The sequence below is a fragment of the Rissa tridactyla genome, chromosome 21 (assembly GCF_028500815.1).
Source record: "Rissa tridactyla isolate bRisTri1 chromosome 21, bRisTri1.patW.cur.20221130, whole genome shotgun sequence".
NCBI lineage: Eukaryota > Metazoa > Chordata > Aves > Charadriiformes > Laridae > Rissa > Rissa tridactyla.
The window spans coordinates 5,529,532-5,550,305 of NC_071486.1; the positions used below are offsets into that span (position 1 = coordinate 5,529,532).

General features: G+C 43.6%; 1 protein-coding gene across 4 annotated transcripts in view; it reads left to right on the top strand.

Annotated features, from left to right (window-relative positions):
• Nucleotides 1-20,774, top strand: part of LOC128900178 (membrane cofactor protein-like) — a 35,357-nt gene that overhangs the window by 6,264 nt on the left and 8,319 nt on the right. The window contains exons 9-14 of one of the 4 annotated variants that reach the window (XR_008463220.1): nucleotides 270-296; nucleotides 1,007-1,073; nucleotides 16,277-16,443; nucleotides 16,994-17,082; nucleotides 17,387-17,522; nucleotides 17,823-17,946. Coding sequence is in view for 1 of the 4 variants with exons in the window: in XM_054180979.1 (XP_054036954.1) it covers nucleotides 270-296; nucleotides 1,007-1,073; nucleotides 4,942-4,993 (146 nt within the window). In the remaining 3 variants the exon portion in view is untranslated. Of the gene's footprint in view, nucleotides 1-269; nucleotides 297-1,006; nucleotides 1,074-2,858; nucleotides 3,007-4,941; nucleotides 5,579-16,276; nucleotides 16,444-16,993; nucleotides 17,083-17,386; nucleotides 17,523-17,822; nucleotides 17,947-20,774 lie in introns of those variants that run through there. The other 3 variants (XR_008463222.1, XR_008463221.1, XM_054180979.1) reach the window with 3 other exon arrangements.

A 20,774-nucleotide genomic window follows, 5' to 3' on the forward strand; every position in this document is an offset into this window, starting at 1 on the left:
GGGGACATTCTTTTATATTCAGGAGAAATCATATAATGCAAACTTCCTTCTTTATTTTGGCATAAGAAAAAAAGGTTTTAGTAAAATCCATTTAAAAATAGGAATATTTTAAGTTAAATAAATACTTCAATATAAACTGTCCTGCTACAAGGATTGTGTTGACAGAAGGGCTTGATCTATTTGAAATAACTTTGTGAATATTTTAATAATAATGTTTGAATAAGAAGCACACGTGTTCCTCTTGTGATACTGATTCACTCTCTTTTTAGGTGTGTATATTACAGTCATCATCTGTGGTAAGTATCTTATAAAACATGAACAAGATACAATGTGGATTGTATTTTTTTGTGTGGAATTGATATTCTGGTCATCAGCTGTGACTGCAGTAATATAACACGATTCTGGAGTTTTGGTTATTTTAAAACCGCTTGTTGGCTCCTAAGACTGCATAGTTCGAGAAGAGTTAAGGTTGCTTAGCAATCATAGATGAATTTCATGTAAAATGTGTATTTTTTCATGTATGCGAGGCATCAGATTTCAAAGGCAGTCTTCCACAACTTGGTCATTTTCGTAAACTCTTCAGAGCTTGGGCTTACTGGAAGTGTGAATGAACAACCGTGCCAGGGAACAAAAGTGCTTAGTCCATTTTCTGTCCTTGCATTTGTTACCGGCTGTTATAAGCCTACTGCTTTTTTATAAACTTGTTGTAAAAAATAATGTTAGGATGTTGACATATCTGTTTTAATGATACTGAGCTGCTGAGGTTTTGCCATCTTGGTGGTCACTGTTCTTGAGCTGAACTATCTTGAACAGCCTTGACGAAAGCATCAAATACATATTTGTGAAACCAGCCATGCAAATTTTAAGTATTTTTGGGGGTGGGGTCTGTAGGGCTGTGGATGAAGACAGTGCTATTTCTGCTAAAAATCTTTGAGGCTCTTTTGTGACCTAGAGGTGATCTTTACCCCTCTAAGGCTTTTTTTTTTTTTTTTAATTCTTTCTAAAGTGGTTGTGGCACTTGTGGTGGGCCTGGCAGCCTTCTGCATCTATAAGAAATGCTGTTCACAAAACGGGTGAGTAAGCCTACTTTTTTATTATTATTATTGCAAATTTCTAAATGACTGAGCAAAAGCAGTGCTAATGTGTATGCAAGTTTCTTGAGCTTTATCTGCCCTTTCTTTTTCAAATGCCTGACGATTATGTATGAGCTTATCACAGCAGCTGATGTGAAGCTGAAGTGCCTAACAATGTATTCGGCTTTGTTTTTGTGTCTGCTATTCAGATAAGCTGCTAATTAATGCCTGCACTAATTTCGAGGAAGGAAGAACCCTGTTCTGAAGCTTGTATTTAGCATAGGTACCCTTGCCGAGGAAAGTACTGTTTGCATCTGCTCTAAAACATGTCAGTTTACTTCTTAAAACCAGTGGTAGTAGTGGCTTGTGTGGGCTTGTGTTATTTTATTGCTTGGATACCCTCTGGCATCGCCAGGTCTCACAGGCTTTACAGGCCTGGGCGGTTTACATGAACTGGAAGCCTTGGAGATGAACTAAGGAGCTTCCTCTCTTCTATGTAAGATGTACCAATGGTAGTGGAGGGTAATTGGAGAACTACTGTGTTTTGTGTTTTGGATCAGAAGGACCTTGAATAAAACAATACAGGCTTAGTTACAAGGAAAAGGTGAAAAAAAATTTGGCTCCTATGCTGTTTGAAAAAGTAAATAGTCAGCTTTGCTACTAGAATGTTTAATGTGTGAATCCACTTCAGTTTTTTTTTTCTCCTGCAGCAGCAATGATTGGTGTCCCTATGTTAAAGACTTGCAAAATCAACTGTAGAATATTAGATGCATAAGTAGTAGTGTGTTCTTCTGTTTTTAAGAGACATATAGAGCCTTTTGAACTTTATCTTCAAACCAACTGATTGTTACGTATGCTTTTCATGGAGGGGTGGCAGGAGATTTAAATGCCTCTTTGTACATTGCTTCTTGCAGTAATGTCATGTTTTAACTTCTTGAAAAAAGCCTGTTTTGTTGGAGAAATACTTTGTAATATGCAAAATACTGAAAATTCAGAGCAAGTTAGGTGGTATGCATAGAATGTTACAATAAGCATCTCATCAAAATTGATTTACCTTTTAACAAAATCTGTTAAAAGGGTATGTGAAGCAATGGAAGGGATGCTTTAAATAAAGTAAACCAGGTGGAATATTCCTGTGGTTCCTATTTGTAATGAAGTACATGCAGTCCTACTTGGGAGAACCCTGAAGCTGGCTTATATCCAGTGATGTTTTAGCTGTAGTATCTTCCACTTAGGCCGTACAGTACCATTACAAGGGCCAGAGTGGCCCTGTAAGCAGAGTACTTGTACCTGTGTGCTGCTAAGGAATTTAATGCCTTTGAGCAATTGCTTTTCGTCCATGACTTGGATAATATGCAATCTTGGAAGGTCCAAATAAGAGTACGTGGGAGTTAATAGTATTAGGGCAGCACTTTCTGCCTACATCTGTGGAGAGACTTCTCAGGGTGTAGAAAGGAGGAGGCATCTAAAGGAACATCATCAAAAATTAAGGAATGTTATATTCCTGAAAATTTGACAACGTGAAAAGTCTTATTGTGCCCAGTACTTTCCTTAAGCTTCATTGCTGTGAACATCTGACTATTAAACTTCTTTCTTGTCTGAAAAGCCCGATCTAATCTTCTTTTATTAAGGCCTCGATCTCCCTATTTAGTTTTCTGGATTCCTGATGCAGCTGAGCCTGTGTGAACTGTTGTGCCTCCAGCAGCTTGTACTTGCTGGGTTGTAACGTTCATATGACAGCAAAAATCTCTTCTTGCCCTCTCTTTCTTGTGTTTAAACTGACAGTTCTCTAGGACATTCAATTAGACCTTTTTCCCCTTCTGCTGTTCAGCTCGTATACAGTTGATGAGAGTTGCAAGGAAACATGTCTTTTAAAAACTAATGTCCCAGCTGAGATGGAAGAAACTGCACAAAAGAATTAATTGAAAAAAAGGTATACACTTTCCACTTAATTTGGACTTTTGCAATGAAGCTTAAGTGTCTTTTTTTGTTATAGTTTACTCTGAATTTCAGGAGGAGCATGGAATCTAGCTAGCTGTGAACCTCAGTTTCCTATAGGAAAGACTTTTATAACCATTCATTCATTTTGGGAGAACAGAATACGTTACATAAAGAATTATCATTTAGTGTCGTAAATGATAGCTTCCAGTGATTGCGTATCACATATCTTAGTTTTGGGTTGTCTTTAAAGAATGAGTAACATATTTTTCTGTAAGACAGAAACTGTATAGCTACTAAGTAGAACGTTTGCACCTGTTCCAGTAATGTGAAATGGGTTCTAGTGGTGTGTTAGTTTTGTTAGCTAATAGTATAATTCCCTATAACTACAAGACTGTTGGAGCTGGAAACCAGCTTTGCGGCATTACATGGATGCTAGAATTATAAAGATAGCGTGCATGCTTTTAGAGAAAACCAGATTATATGTCTCAGAATTACTGATTCATCTTCGTATTCAGCTTTGTAGAAGAAAAATAAAATAAATAAGGTGCAAACAAGGTCTTCTTTTTAAATCTTTTTATAAAAAGGTGATTTCTTTTTCAAATTCAGAGTTCTGTAGCCCTAAAAAGCATCAAAATATAGTTGTTTGTTTGGAACTGATTTCCTCTACTATATTTAAAACTAGTGCTTAGTCGAGTAGTTGAATGCGTTTGATGATAGTTAGGATTGCTCCTGCACTTGTGTAGGGTCAAATTAGCTCTTTCAAAAATCTGACTCTTCAAACCGTGTTCCAACAGGACAGAGTTAAGACAGGACAGCTTAGTTTGACTGTTTGTTTTTCAGTATTTTGCAATTACTACCTTAACAGTTAGAGTTTGCACTACAAATACTTTCGTAGACTGGTATTTCATTTGTGTCACTTTTCTCCACTGCACAGTTCTGAGAAGGTAATGGTTGAAATGTTCTGTCTCTTATTCTAACTGGATGTAAAGGTTCTTTTCAAATGCATAGTCTTGATTTTACTTACTTTGAAAGAACAAGTGACTTTTCGGTACTTTTGATAAGTTTGAGATGGCATATAGGAAAATTCAGCTTGGAGTTTATTCCGAAATAGTGTATGGATTAAGTAATACCATCTTTATCTCTGAAGTAAGATGTTTCTAACTGAGATAGGATTAGTTTTCTGCTTTAGCTGGGCTTATTTTTGGAGAGAGGAAAAAAAAGGAATTAAGAGTTCTTATGTCCAATCTCAACCTTTTGCACGTGACAATGATAAGAAAAATGAATGGTCTGGTACGTGTACACACTATTAACAACTGAGTTTTTCTTACGGTATCTAGAACTCCTTAGAGACCTAGAGTAATAGTGCAGAGGTTTGGTGTTTTTTTTTTCTGTAAAGCAAAACAGGAGTTATTCAAGAACTTGAAAATACGTGTATATGGATGTAATTATGAATTTTAATCCTACTATGTTTAAGTATTGTAAATATGCTGTTAGTGGACTACAAAATCAAAATTCCCACAAACTAATATTCAGCTTCTGGTTATAAAATGTGTACTAAACAACATACTGTACTTAAATTATAAGGAATGCTCCTGATGTAGTCTCCAAATTAGTTAGGAATCCTGTAGCTGTTCTGTCTGTGTTCAGTTTTTGGTAATACTCGGGCATGGTCTGTTCATAACTTGAAATAATCCTGTTGGATCAAATGCTCTTCTACTCCGTGGGTCATTCTTAGCAGTCTGGTAGATGAAATGAAGAAAATATCTCCTCAGTCTAACAGTTGCCTTGTAAGATGAGGACAAATAATGGTGTAGTTTCATGACTTTAACTGTTGATTTAATGATAAAAGTAAGGACGTGCTTTCAGAATAAATGTTAAAACTATTTAAATGTAAAATCTCTGATTTGACCTGTTTTTTTGTTTGTAGGAAACGTGACAGCACTCCATATACTGCCGAATATAAGATCTGTAAACCATGACTGACCTTTTTTGGGTGTGGGAGGGAATTCACAGTTGAATATGCCAATCAGAAATGGAAAATGATTGCACTTGCATTGAGTTTCTGTAGACAAATATCTTGTACTATGTCTTACACTACTGATTAACTGGAGTAGGAGATCATTACTAGGCATACATATATGCTTTTCCTTATGGGCCATTCATATTGTCTTTTCTGTGTACATGAAACGGACTTAAAGGCCCGTACCCATAGCATGCAAGAGTGGCTGTGTCGGCGGGAGTACTGGACGTTGTCACTGTCACAGTGCCAGCTGCTGCCTGCTGCCTTCAGTGCTGCCTCTTTTCTTACAGAAGACTATCCGGTATTAGTTCTGCTCGCTAAAATCCGAATGTGTTTCATGTTCATTTTTGTGGTTGAGGTGATATAAATGATTATGTTGTCTCTTGTATTCTGAAATGTTTTATTATTCATTTCTTTAAGAGATTGGTGCCTTTTAAGGCTATGTCTTTTTTTATCACAGTTTAGATCTTATATATACTACCTCCTTGTTTGCCAAAGTTGGTTTCTGTATATCTAATGAATTAAAATGTGCCTTTAAATCAGAGTTGCATAGCTTTTCCATTGCCTTTATGAAGGAAAAAAGCCATATATATTTCTGGGTCTTTAATATAGTCCTAGAAAGACTACAGTGCATTTGTTGGAATGGAAAATTGACAGTTTTGTAGCAAAGGTATCCTCTGCCTTTGAATTTGTTGGCCTATTGACAGAAGATACTAATTAAAGGAACTGCAGAGAAACCGGTGGTAGCCATCTCCTACCAGGAGCACAGTAGAAGTTCCTTAGGACGCTTGATTTTTCTTGAGCCTTGATGTTAGTTTTGGAGATAATTTTGTTGCTTTTTGGGGTAGAAAGGGCGCTATATGCATCGAGCTTCCTTGCTTTTTTTATTTGAAATCATGTATTTCACATACGGCATTTTAAATCTCTGTATACAGATTATGATGCTAAATCTATCTCTGCAATGCTAGATTTGGCGTCTGGTATCTGCTGGGAAACAGAAGCCTTTCCCTGTCTGACTCCCTTCTCTTTTCACGTTCAAGGAAGACCAAAGCGGGTTAGTTGGGGGAGTGGAGGAGCGGGTGTGCTGGTGGTGGCAGTGGTTGTGGTCTCTGTATGTAGCTGCTTGCTATCGCTTCGGGATGTGTTTTAGTCGAGCCTGTGGCTCCAGGAGCTCCCATCACAGCGTTTGCCATGGATTGAGACTCAGTCGTCCATTGATAGCTGTTACTTCAAATGCACACTTGCTCTTCCTAATTCCTTATTAAAACCAAAAGCTTAATTAGGGCAGGTTGTGGCTTTGTGAATCTCTGAGTTTGCTGTCAACATAAGAACCAATTTTCCCAGAAAAACCAAATGGCCTCACTTCAGATGGCTGAGGCAGCATTTAAACTATTCTTTCTTGTCTGTGGTGGATTGGCAGTGCTCTCCGCCGTCGGGAACAGATTGTTTGAATAACGCTATTTAGGACTTTCTAGGGCTTTTTGGGACAATCCCAGCAGTTGTATTGTTAAGAGTTCATAATAGTCTCTGGTTATTAAAAAGGAGTTTTGGCTGCACAGAATGACTTGCTGCTCATTGGCTAGCCAATACCTAGTTTGATAATTGTTTGTAAATACTATGATAATATACTGGGAATTCAGTGTGGTGGTCACTAGACAGCTTGATTATGTGTGGCATCTTTAATGTTTTAAAATATGCTGAAATGCACTTAATGCTGAAGTGAAATAACTGTAAAAAATGGCCTTATTTTTACGCTTTTTTCCAGATGTAAAGACGAGTGATGACTTGTAATATTACAAATAAAAATGTTAAATTACGTAGCAGTAAGTGTTTGTCTTTCATTCGTCACGTAAGCAGATTCTTAAGATGATTTTTCATGTACCAAACTTGCATTAGGTGGTAACTGTTGAGATTTAAGTTTGCAGTTTGTGCACAGAATTGCTTAATGGTAGTGTAGAGAATGCGTTCTAATTTGCTGAGTGGCCTTTTGGTTTTCCTTTGGAATTGCAGAGAGTTTCATAGAACCTCCAAAACCTTACAGTGTTCACTCCTGAGAAATTTGGTAAAAACTTGATGGAGAAGAGGCGGATTTATCACAGGGCTGTTCTGATGTAACACTAAGTCAAAGAGCGAATCCCATAGTGCGTTCTGGCACTTCTGTCCAGTGTGTGACAGATGTAATCCTTAGGGAAGAGAGTTTAGGCGGTTTTAAGTAAAATGTTGAGTAGAATGTGATTATTTTTAATGTCTGAGGCTCACACTCAAAATGCACTTAACATTCTTTGCAAAGAAATGTATGGAGTCAGCTGCCTTATAGAATGAAGCCTTTCAGAAGGTGGAATAGAAAAATAACTAATATGCCGTATTTTTTTACATTTGTGGTTGTGATACCCAAAATCAGTTGGTGTGGACTGCAAATGATGACAGTATGTAAACTACACAGCTTTTGTTAAGTTTTGGTATTGCAGTGAGCATCGATGGGATAGGCAGCTACTAGGCAATTTGACTTAAACATTACAAATTAATTTGCCCTAATTGTCATGAGTTCTGCACCATTTTTCTAAAACTCAGTCCCATGTGAATTATTTCATTTTAGAATCTGGAACTGATAATTAAGAGTCATGAACACATGAACTTTGTGCTAAGAAAAAGGCTGCATGTAGTAAAAATGTGTTGTTGCCATCTACTGGTAAAATAAGTGATGTTCTCACAGTGGGAGTAACAAAACAGAGGTACAGCGTTACCTGGTTTGATATTATGTTGGGTGAGGTGTCAGTAACGGGCAGGTTTCTCAGAGTTATACTTAAAATCAGTGCAAATGCTCATTTTTGAGCATGGTTCACGTGGGGTGGGGGAAATGGAGCTGGGGCCTGAAATGAAGAGACTTGCAGCAATTAGGTATTTTCCAGCAGGGAAAGATGCAATCTGTCTACCTGAGACAGAGCCCAATACCAAGTAGCACACAATTTTATTTAAAAGGAAAAAAAAAAAATCTGAGTAAATAACAGGTTAAGGCAAACAAATAGCACATGGAATAGAAGTGGTCAGAAGGTGGCTGTGCTCTCACACATGGGCCCTGGCTTGCTGGAGATGAAGAATCTTAGTTAGGTGTTTGAACAGATGCTTCGCTTTCTCGTTCAGCATCCCTCCTAGTTGAGCCTGATGCTGACTGTCCTCCTTTAGTGCAGGATGTTCAGCCTGTAGGTGTAACTTCAGGTCAGAGAACAGAAAAGCAATACCGTACGTGTTTGTGAAGCAAGAGCGTGCTTTTGATGGTGTTTATTTAAAAGGACTTTGGGGGGCGGGGGAATGAAGTTTTCCATTATTGTTGCTTTTCCCCCTACATCATAACCGATTTCAAATGGTGCTAGACAAAAACTGAGACTCTGAACACCAAGAGAAATCGGTCAGCCTGTGTAAGAGACATTTTCCTGGCTCAGAGAAGAATCCTCTTGTAGACGACAGCTACGCATTCTTTAAAGTGGTCTGATCAAATGCTTCGTCCACACAGCGATCGTCTTTTCTGTGTCGTGTTTGACAATAGTGAGGTCAAGCAAAAATAGTTTAGCTTCATTTCAGTGGTTTGGATGCAAGGGAATAGAAGTCCTCTGAAACTTTATTAGAAGTACCAGCAATAAAAAAAAATAATTCTAGAAAAAGGAGTGGATTCTGTGTGCACCAGTGTGACATCATCGTGATTGCTGAAGGCACTTTTGTGTTTAACTGCTGAGATCAAATTGTTGTAGAGAATATCTGTGTTTGCAGAGCGAGTCTCTGGGAGCTGTGGAATGATAATTCCATGGTGATGGAGTCCCCAAGCACTGCGTGGAAATTCATTTCCTCTAAGTTAGTAAATTAAATGTTAGGGTCCTAGCGATCATATAATAAAGGAAACGTACTCTGCCTGTCAGGATGCGAGAAGTACTACGTTGGTTTTCATGCAATTTTCGTATCACTTTACTCTGGACAACTTTAACTCAATATCCATTGTTTATTAAGTAGAAATACAGTTGAAGGAAGCTGTTCCTGTTGTGGCCCTAGCTTGAGAGGGTGTATACAGTGATTGTTTAAGTGTCTAGAAATCAGATGATGTTACAAAGTGGATGGCTGGCAAAAAAATAACCATTGGAAAAAGTGCGGTTTTAAGGAGCAGAGGCCGTCGGTGAAGTTAGCAGCTGCTTGATCTCCTCCCACGCTGTAATTCTTGCTCCTAGAACACTGATTTCAAATGGTGCTAGATACAAAGTGGGAAAATCTAAGCCACCATGTGAAACCAGCTTCCAGAGGAAGACACATCTCGTGCTTGGCTGCAGGCTGAGAGAGAAAATCCTTCATCTCCACCGTACCTAGAGAAAAAGTCATTTGTTTAATTTTATTAGAAAGTAAGACAGTTAACTTCGGGTTAGTTACTTTATTGACACACTTTTTTTTTTTTTTTTTTGCGTCTTGTGAATAGTTGAGGCTGATGTAGCAGAAGTGAAATACCTGATGAAGAAACCCGCTGCTCTGGCAATGACTAATTTCCTTTCATAGCTGGGTGCAATATACTGAAGCTCTTACCAGCAAGGAGTGAAAAAGGTCTGACTTCTTTGCAGTGCAGAGCGTGATGTGCCTTGCAGTGGGGAGGAAGTTTGCGTTGTACAGGAACGCTTTTTTATGCCATTGCAGATAGAGCCAGGCTATAACCCTCATTCTGTCCAAGGCAGAGAGTGTTGTGGGTTTTCATCACGTACTGATCTCGGATTCATCAGAGAGGACAGGTCAGGTGCTTTTTGTGAGAGGGACAGGAAATGTGACTATCATGATGGAACTTCCTTTTCAGCGGTGTCACATGGGCTGCAAATAGCAGGCTTTTCATCAGCAAGGAGTTGCAGATCTTTGTGAGACAAGTTTTAAACTCTGTAGGAGCAATGAAAATAAATTGCATGGAAACTACTTTGAGTGTGGGTCAGAACGAAAGCTAAAAAGGGAGCGTTTGCGAATCTAACTGTAAATGGTTTAACGAAGGTTGTCAAGGAAGTAGGAGAGCGTGTGGGTGAGTGGCTGATGGCTACTGGCAATGGACTACATCTGGGCAGTGCTGTGGTGCAGCTCAGCCGTGGTCGTTACCTTCAGTGTATGTGTCTCAGTACAGCGGGGATAGATGTGGCCTCTTGAAGCCGGTGAATGACTACACACATGCATTATCTGGTAACTTCCAAACCCTGGCCACCATGGCTAACCTGTGCTGATGCAGAAGCTGATGTAAAGTGGAATAAAGTGCAACAGAAGTGGAGTTGGGAGTAGGAGTTATTCATGCCCTGGGTTTTTGGCAACTCTTTGCATTAGTTTTGTAACCGGATCAAAGAATCTGTTTCAGTGCCGATATCCTAATGCGCACCCACAGGCAGCAGAGGAAAAGCTCAGAGAAAAAGAGCATGTCCTTCTAAGAAAGGGGGGTGGAGGAAGGGGAAAGACTGTACTAGATTACTGTGTCTGGATATTTACTGTAGTTTCTAAATCCATTATCTGGGGCAACAGGGTGAAAGACAAGTGGAAAGCAGGTTCCCTCCCCAGTGTCTGTCTTGCTGGCACAGTTATTCATGAGGCACCCTGTATTATCAGCGTAAGGTTTACTACTGAAAAGCTGGACTGAGAGGTCAGTTGCAGCACAGATGAAGTACCGCAGCAGCATCTTTCAGAAACAGGCTAAGAGCGAGGGTTGCTTTGTTTTTTTTCTTGTCTCAATATTAAGCATGTGCCTTAACAGTAAAAAGAAATCTCCATTAGGGTTTTCAAAAACAGTTGGTGGAAATGTCACTTCTGTTTGTGCTGCTGAAAAGCAGAGCTTCCCTAGAGGTGGGAGACTTCCAGAGTCTGAACTGGGTCTGAACATCTATGCAGACTAACCTTCCCAGAAATACCATGCAGCCCTTAAAGCCCAATGGCTCATCCATTCTGTGTAGTTTGATAAAACCAGGTTTCACTTCAGCATAATTAAGATGCTGCTGCCCCTCGTCCAGGCTACCCAAAGATCATTCTATGCTTTAACAAGCTTCCCTTCCCTCCGAGCAGCCTTTTCGGCTGAACTGCAGGTACACCCTTTTATGTAGGGTACGTCTGTGACAGATCTTTCCAAACCTAATAGCATGCTTGGGCAGGCAGCATGCAGAGGGGAGGAGAAAAAAGAAAGCAATTCAAGATGCTGTCATACACAGCATTCAGCTATTAATATGCACACATGCGGAAAAATAAACCACTGCTTGTCCCAAGCATTTCCTGCATGCTGGATGTGTACATATGGACACATACGTGTGTGTGTGTGGAGACAAGCAAATGCTGTCAGCTATAGTTGGCTTTGTCAAAGTGTTCTGGAGTTTTCACGAAGTAATAGCAGAAAAAGTACAATATCATCATTCTGGTTTTTTCCTCCTTTTCCAGACACATTTTAGTAGCAGTACTGTTCTGTACCTTCTTTCAGAGGAACATCTCAAAGCCTTTCACGGACTTCACACTGCTTTATGCTTTGCACACGCGACAAAGGCAGAAAGGGAAGAAATCCCTGCCTCCCCCATGAAAGGGAACTTCCTCCCTAGCCTAAGACCTTTAATCTAGGCTGCAGGAACAAGGCAAGCCTGGATGTCACAGACCTGATTTTTCACAACATGCAACTTATAAATTAAGGCATTTCTGGGGCTTCCACAGTAAGCAGAACAGATCTCTGCATGATCCTGTGTGCATCATAGACTTTTTTTTTCCTCCATTTTCCAGTCACAGAGTCAAACTCATGGTTTGTCAGGCTCTGGTCTGCCCTGGAGAAAATACTCCCGTTTGACATGCAGAAAATGTGAGCTCAGTGCATCATCCTCGCAGTCAGGGAATGAGTCAGAGCAGGGCCAGGTGCAGGACAGAGGGGTGTGACAGTGCAAGTGGTGACCTGTAAGGGGAATTGAAATGAGTGAACTTCTAAGGTTTCAAAAAAAGCTTCCTCCGCCCCGGGGAGCGTGTAACTGCATCTGTTTGTTGTGCAGCTCTGTTACTGTGTGGTGTTGCATAGGTCAGGTATGGACAAATGTGCCCTAACTTGCAGGCTGAGCCTGTCGGCGGTGTGTAGGGTGTTCTGTGCGGCAGCAGCACTGACCCGGGCTGGGCGAAGGCAGGGGAGATGCTGCATTGCTTCGTGAGGTTGGTGACTGGGACAAGAAGATGGCTCTAGAGATGCTACTGCTATTATGGGCAGCGAAAACATGGACTTCCCTCCTGAGTTTAAAAGCGTAATGGAAACATTTTTTTTCCTTGATGAGGATCAAAATAAACCCTCCAGACTGTGTTCCTGAGTGAGCATAGCTTATTCCGTTAGTCTTACCATTGTAGCCTTACAATTGCAGTATAAAGAGTGAAGATAAAAGCCAGGCACTCTGGGTCTGCAAACCGTGTGCTATCTGCCTCCCCGCCCCAAAACCCCAAGGTGGCTGAACACTGGCCTGTGGCATCCTGCGGGTAAAAGCCCAGAGAGCTTTTTGTCCCATTTAGCTCTATTTGAGCAATGGGACAGTCAGGCCTGCTTGACGTTTGGAGTCACTAATTTCAATTCCTGTTAAGGGTAATCTGTCAGAGCACTCACTAGTGTTTGTCTAACTGTGCTGAACTGTCAACGAGCTGCCTGTCATTCTAACCCATTTTTTAAAATGGTGCAATTGTTCCAGGGTTTGGGGATGAGAAGGCGGCCAGGTTTTTGTTTGCTTGTTTGTTTGATGTAGGGAGAAGCAGCTTTTCCAGATAATTTAGGGCAGGCCAGGTGACAGGTCGTGTCTGCGATGGCTGAAATTTGGCTTGTGATGAGGTCTGAGAGGCACATGGTGGCCTTTTCTCTCTGTGTGGTGGCCTCCCTGACGGCACACTGCCGTGTGGTAACTCTTGCTGCTTTGGGTGAGCTTTGAGAGAGCGCGTCGTCAGTGCTGGCAAACAGATATTGGTGGTTCGGATGCAGCAAACCTCATTTTGAGGGCAAGAGAGTTCAACACTAGCGTTGACCCAGGCACACCGGAGGATGTGATGGGCCATACCAGCCGCCTTTTTGTGATTCTGCCGCGCTGATCCACATTTTCTGTGGTGCTTAGGTCTAACAAAGGAGGCTAAAAAAAGTGCAAGAGACCTTTAATTTCCAGATTACAGACCTTTTGGAGAAACTTGGAGATAGAATCATAGAACCGTCTATGGTGGAAGGGACCTTTCACAACAGCAAAATATCACTAAAATAGTTAGGATTTATTCACAAGACCTGTTTGTTTTTTTTTTTTTTTAAATCCCAGAACTTTGTTTCAGACTGCTAAGTAAAATATAACACTTATTTGCTATTTGTTATTGCTTGCCCCAAAGCTATTCTGAACTAAAGGGAGCACGGTTACCATTCTAGGAGTGCTAGATATTAGGGCTATGGTTTCTAATCTTCTGCTTCCCAGCTGCTCATCTGAAATTGCTTTGACCTGCCCAGAGTCAGACAGTTTTCTGCTGCCTTTGCTTTCATGAGAGTTCCTAGGCAAAAACCACAGCCTGTTTGGAGGGCACAGGAACTACTGAACTGGTGAATCCTATTGAGGATTTCAGGTTTTACAAGGCACGATGAGGTGAAACTGGGCAAACTTACACAGGGGAAAAAAAGCATTGGACTTACATGACCTGGGTCGTGGAAGAGCAGTAGGAAGGTGCAGCACTGAAATCTCATCAAATGTAGCCATACACAGCCTGACTGAACAGCACATTACAAAACTAGCTACAGTAAAAAATATTATCCCCCAAAGTAGCTGAGACCAGAAAAGTAATTTTCTATTGCTAACTTCTGTACCTAAGCATCACCTTAGAATATAAAGTATTGATTGCAGGTCTTGAAAGCAGTCACAGGGAGATGATTGTTGTGATTTGTATAGTCAGTTCAGGAACATGGTGTTCCCCCAACGCCACCGTTCCAGCTACCTCAGGTAATGTCAAGGGAAGTCGTATTTTTCTTTGTGTCGTTCAAGAGACAAAAGAATGTCCTGTGCCAGTGAAGAGAATAAGGAAACAAATACTGCCAGCTGTTTACTGAAGTATAACCTGCCCTGAAACCACACATTTGAAACATGCCTTCAGTACCCTGCCGTATCTTAAGACTGTCCGCAGTAGAAGGACCTGGCAAAAAAGGTGGAGAAAAGCACTGACCAAACTCCGTCTGAGTCCCCTGCGCACGTGAGCTGTTTGGTTCCATCATTCTGTCTATCACTGCAACTCCACTGTATGTTTGAGAGCCATCGTCAAATGTTTCAGAAGCATTTGAGCTGTATATCCAAATACAAAACCAGTGGCTGCTGTTGGACACCTACTATGCACCATTTGCACTGGATAAAGAGTGTTTGTGTGGGGAGCTGAAGAGATGTGCTTAACTCAGAAATAGCTCTCTTCCTTGGAAAGCTTAAGGTCTGAATCACACTGTGTTGGCTCAGTTTTTAGCAGACAAGCTATCACATATGCCTCCCTGTAGGCGAAGAGTCGTCACTGGCATCAGGATTAGCAGCCAGGTTCTTTCCCTTTGAAAACTAGAGAATAATGATGCTGGAGAATAATGATGCTGAAGGCTAAGGCTGACTTTAAGCACGGTCAGGGCAGGAGGCGGCCCCAGGGCTTGGGGAGGTGGGCTGGCAAAACTGGGAGCAGGAAGGGTCCGCTCGCATCCGTGCTTGTCCTGCACTGGCCCCCATGTTCCTCTCTGTTTGAAAGGAGCCAGGTAACATTCCCTCAAATTGAGCTTCGTTATTGCAAAGACGGGGACAAAATAAGCTATTTAGCTCAAGATCCTCAGGACGTTAACCACTCCACTCTGCCTGTGATGCTGGGGAGACTAGAGCCAGCCCTAGCACAGCCATGGTTGGTTGCCCTGAGTCAACTGAAAATACTGGTGACATGGACAAATAGGAACACTGGAGAAAAATGTGGAAACCCAGGAGGGGACGAGACAGCTATTGAGCTGAGGTACCTGAAACTGAAAGCACGTGAGACAACGCTGGCTTGACAGACACTGGTGAACTCAGAGCAGCCTGTGGAGTCCGCCTGATAAAGACTACAGGGACAGAAATGCAAATATATACAGATTTTTTTTTTTCCTGGAACACAATATTAGTTGATGCCTAATTCTTAAATACCTGCCCGATTCCCAGCAGTCCAGAGGAAGTCTTGGGGGAAAGGGGATGAGGGAACTAGTGCTAAGTTTTTGTACTTAGCTCAAGAAAGAAATTATAGATAAGGATTTTAAAACACTTCTGAGACGCAGAATTTTTTTGGATCTATGCTTTTGCACTCAGTGGCCCACTACTGCAGTAGCATTAATTTTCGAGCCTCCTCCCCAGGTTCAGGACTCGAGCACTGCCAGTCTTGCAAGAAATGTGGATTGGGAGTTCCTGAACCAACTGGTTGCTGACAATGAGTCAGGGGAATGACCTTGCAGCAGGCGGCTCACGGTACCTCTCTCGGAGCCGTGCCAGTATAAACGGCACTGCCATCTCTGAATGCCGTTGAAACCATTTTGTGAGATTCCCGCGTTGGCCGTGTCTACTGCCGCCTTTGCACCAAGACTTTTGGGTGGGTGAGAACAGAATGGAGTACTCCCTTCTCATTCCAGAACACGGGCATCTTCGCAACCCAGGCGTGGGACTACCTATATCTACGTACAGATACATAGAGGATATGGGCAGCTCATATCTCTTGCCTACATCTCTGCCCATTAGCAGCAGCGATACGGATACTTAACCAACTAAAATCTTACCCTTCCCCAGCCACACCCGTATTAAACTGTAAGAAAACATGGTGAACAAGCTCTAGAAAAAAAATACATGGCAGCAGTGAATTTTCTGGATAGGCCTGGAAGTGATTTGTAAAAGGAATGGCGGTAGAATATTTAGCATTTGGACATTTTAATCAATTTTCCCAAATAAGAAAAGAGAAACATTTGCTTGTAGACTTTAAGCTTCTCACAGCATCAGTAAAGCTCCTGACACAGAGCCCAACGCTGTATTTGTATGACATGGAAATGAACAGCAGCAGCAGCAGCAGCGCTGCAGGCTTAGAGTCTACTCTGTGAGCAACAAAATGGCTAGGGGTGCTGCTGTGTTCATTCCAATTCCTTCGCCGTTTGGGGGTGGTGAAATAGGTGGATGCTGATATTCCTGCCGCTTCAGGTATGGTTGCGACCTTTAACATCAATATTACATTAATGTTTCTAACCGTATTCAAGCTTGTGCCCTCATCAGCTCAACTCCGTAAAGCACAGACTGGACCCAACAGCAAAATCGGACTGCGTCACAGATGTAACATGACCATCGGCAAAACAAGTGCAGGAAGAGATCATGGCTGTCTCGTCAGTCAGAGAGCCCTCCTTCGATATCAAAGAAGAATCAGATGGTAACGCTTTTAAATTTATGTCGTGAGCATTTGCAATCCTTAACTTTCTTTACCAAATTTTGCAATTCTTGAACAGTCAAAACTCCCAAGCAAATTGCACGTATTTTGCCAACAGACCCAACGCATTAACGAACGCTGCGTCATAATGCCGCACTAAGGCTGAGAGATATAATAAAGCCCACTTTACAAAGGAAGGAAACCAGAATACAGAAAAATGAATCAGCTTACACAATGTCACACACACACAAGTGTCAGAGGGAGGAAGAAATCGCAGCTTTCTCAAGTCCTTTTGCGGCAATGCGCAGAAAACCATTATGGAACAGTTAGCCACGTACAGCTAACATACAGTACCAATACCAGCCCTATGCGCAAAATCGCTACTGTCCTACAGAAATATGCCGTGTCCCCTTCTTAGCCTTGTTTCTTGCCAGTCCCACAGATTTACCTGCTGACAGTAACCTCAATTCCCAAGTAATGAGATTTACAGCTGAAGTTTAACATTGAAATAACTCCTCTTTTATCTCTGTCTCTTTACCCTCCCTGCATTTAGTCACAATTAAACTATCGCTGTGGCAAAAAGATGGTGGCGAAAGGAATAAAAACAAATGCATCCCTATGCTGAACACAGATACTCAAAAAGTACGTATATGCCTGCGCAAGTATAACCGGCTGCCGTTTGCACCTTCTTCCAAAGGACTGAGAAATGCCATTAGGAAGCACTAGCTTTGCAAATTAATGGGGTCCTCCGCCCCACAACTGCCATGGGGAGAAATGCAAAGGGTTTTCCATTCAGACAGCACTCGGTAAAACAGACTCAACCCACCCGTCTTCCACGCAACCAAGCATCGTTTCTTAGCCCCGCTCCTCAGCTAAGCATTACCTCCGCGGCTGCCTTGGACCGTTCTATATGTGTGTGTATTTATGCCTGTCCGTCTTGCTGCAGGGACCACCATCGTTGCTGCTATTCCTGTTGTTCCCCTGCTCTGCGGAACTGGCGCTGCAGGAGGCAAGGATGCTCCAAGGGAGCCAGCTACAGCCAGCGAAGGCTCAGTGAGTCAGGAGGGGTTGTGACGACTGCGGTAAGAGTCTGAAATTCCCTATGGAATCTGGGAGAAAAGGAGGGGAGGCAAGAAAGGTGGAGATGGGAAAGAGGAAAAGAAGTGGGGAGTGGCACCTACTGCCTGTTTTTCTGCTTCCCTCGCTGTTCCTACCACCGCACTGCCGTTGGAAATGGCGTCCTCCCCTCTACGGCACTGCGCAAAGGAATGGAGTCGGGGATAAAACCGCAGCGCGTGCGCCCTTTGTAACCAAACCACCAAAATTCAGTCGGGGTGGGTGTACGTGTGTAAACACAGCCCTTCTCTCTCCCTCTCCCTCAGGCTGCCGGTCAGAGGACAGGCTGTTGCCGAAGCGATGGAGACGGCGGACGCGGTACGTCTGAGCCGGTTCTGAGCCCAGCGGTTGTTGCTAAACAACCGGACCTGACGCCGGAGATGTCAGCAAGTGAGTAATGTCGATTAAATGCTTATGCTACCATATCCTTAAACTTGTTTAAGCCTCGGTATGATGAAAGGCTATGGAATAATGTTCCCTGCTGTACGAGAAAGCAAAGTTACCGCTCCACTGCATAATCAGGAGACTTCCTCAGCCAGAAGGACCAAGCTCAAAGCTGGTTGTGTCCTCAGCACTTCCAGGCAGAGTTGCCATCTTCATTGCTGGTCGCTTTAAGAAGAGAGGTGAAAAAATAGTATAGTAAATGGTTAAGAGAGAAAAATGTTCTCCCCTTCATGTCCTCATCCTCTCTCTGGAGCTGCCCTCTGCCCTCAGTCTCCCATTCATCCTTACCTAGTCCTTCCCAATCCTCCTTCAGTCCCTGCTTTCTAACACTGTTACTTCTTTTGCAAACCTTTACAGCCCTGTCACTTGGGACTGTCTTCAGCCCTCACCGAGCCTCTGGCAAACTCACACTTATGCAAACAAAAGCTGAGTTTGGGCAAGAGTCTTTTTTGCTTCTTCAGTCATTCCCACGACATAATTTCCAGGTGCAATCCCTGCCCTGAGCAGTTTACAGCCCTGCTAACACTTAACTGCCTTACAAAGGAGTAGCAGGAAAGCAAAGGAACGAGGAGAAAAGCCCCAGACGCCAGGCCTTTCCCCTTCCCCGTGGTTTGCAGCTCTGACACGTCATCCTCACGACAGCAGGGCAAAACGAAACCTCCCCGGCACCCGGGGTGCGGGGTCTGGCACCCGCCGGTCCCAGGGGGGAACTGCCGTTGTCCTGCCTGCTGCTGGGAGCTGGGTGGGCAGGGAACAGGCAGGGAGAAGGTAGGGAACAGGCAGGGAGAAGGTAGGGAGCGGGCAGAGAGCGGGCAGGGAGAAGGCAGAGAATGGGCAGGGAACAGGCAGCGGGCAGGGAGAGGGCACGCAGCAGGCAAGGAGAAGGCAGGGAACAGGCAGGGAGAAGGCGGTGGGCAAGGAGCAGGCAGGGAGAAGGTAGGGAACCAGCAGAGAGCAGGCAGCGGGCACGGAGAAGGCAGGGAGCAGGAAGGGAATGGGCAGGGAGCGGGCAGGGAGCAGGAAGGGAATGGGCAGGGAGCGGGCAGGGAGCTGCCGGCACTTTGAAGCAAGTGAAATCAACGTCGAGATTTGACACCCAGCCCTCGGCCAATCCGGGAGGGCTTTTCACCTGCCATCACCTCCTCCGCCAATGGGAGGGCGCCTCTGGGCCCTGAGCCCTCCCCGGCCAATGGGGAGCCGGCTCCGCCACTTAGTTAATGATGCAGCAGTACAGGGAAGACTATCACATGTGAGCTGGACGGCTGCCAGCATGGAGACACGGAGAGAGCAAGGTAAACAACTTTCCAACGCCAAAATGATGACATTTAATCCCTAAATGCTAGCTTCCCGTCTCGACTCATCCTTAACCCCTTTCAGCTGGTGTGGAAGCGTCTGGAAGGCGCCGTCTACCTGTCCCCAGTGCTTTTAAAAACTGGCCGACATGCCCTGCAATGATCACTGCGTCACCGTTTACCACTTTCCGAACTACGCAGTGACAAACCTCCAAGCTCTGAAACGCAGAGCGCCTGTTAACCCCTCCACCAAACCCTCGCCAACACGCCAGCCTCTAGAGAGACAGAGGGGAATAAAAAGCCCAAACAAAACACGAAAACAGCAGTCTTTGCAAAGTTGTCATCTCTCCCCCACGACTACTACCCTCCTCTGCAGTACAGCAATGCCGACAAGAGTGACATTAGTACAACCTGTGCCGTCGTTCCATTGAGAAAACAGCTCTGACGCAGAACAGAGCAATCATACCCAGCCAAAATAATAATACAGGCACTTCGGGATCCGAACTTAGGGACGCCGGGGGAAAGGGGCGCCCTGCAAATAATTAAAATACGTAGATGCAGCTCAAGCCCCATCCTGATCAAAGGGTACGTACGTGGGAAAGACGAACCGGACCGAAGAGCTCTGCCCGTGCACCATCTGCGCAGTCCTCAGCCCTCCGCTCACTGTGTAGCGCCGCAGAATAGAAGGTTCCAGAAATTTCCTTTCCGTTAACCCTTTCGGTGTCTGCCCACTCTCCCTCCCCGCGGGATTAAGCGCGCCGGGTCTCCAGCATCGTCAATGGGCGAAGCCTCCTACGCCAACCGAGCCCGAATACGATCTTTAAATGAGACTGGATGGTAGCAGGAGCCCAGTCCCTGGTGTTGGTGTCACTTCTCTCTCTGGAGCCCTCTCTGCCTCTCTTGCTGCCTCTCTCCCCTCTTGCTGCAGCAGGGCTGTTGCTGGTAGACCTATCGACGGAGCTTGCTCTCTCACTCTCTCGCTGAGCTCTGTGACGCAGCTCTAAATTCTCCAGCCTGCTCCCTGTGTTATAAGAGCGGAACTGCAGCTTTCCAGGGAGCCCGTGCCAGCGGTGCCAGGGCCAGGCAAACCGAGGGGAACGTCGCTCCTGGACTCTGCACCTTTTTTTGGTAATTATTATGTTCCTCACCTCTCTTTCTGTGCTTCCTCCGAGGCTCTCAGCCTCGCATCTCCTTCTCTGCTTCTGAGTCATACTTACTAGGTTAACTCTTTTAGGATTGGTAGTCAGCAATACAAATCTCGAACAAGCACAGCTGAAACCACAGCCAACTTTGTGGTGGTTTCTGCTTTAAAAAAACCAAAGCAAATCTTCTTGGCTCTAAAAAACAAAAACACACACACGCACACACAGACACGTTCCAGTAGAGAGTTAGTGCTTTTTGATTAACTGTTTCGGTGACAGGAACCACTGCTTGACTTCCTAAAATAAAATATTTTAGGCCCACGTCTTGCAAATGCTCAGC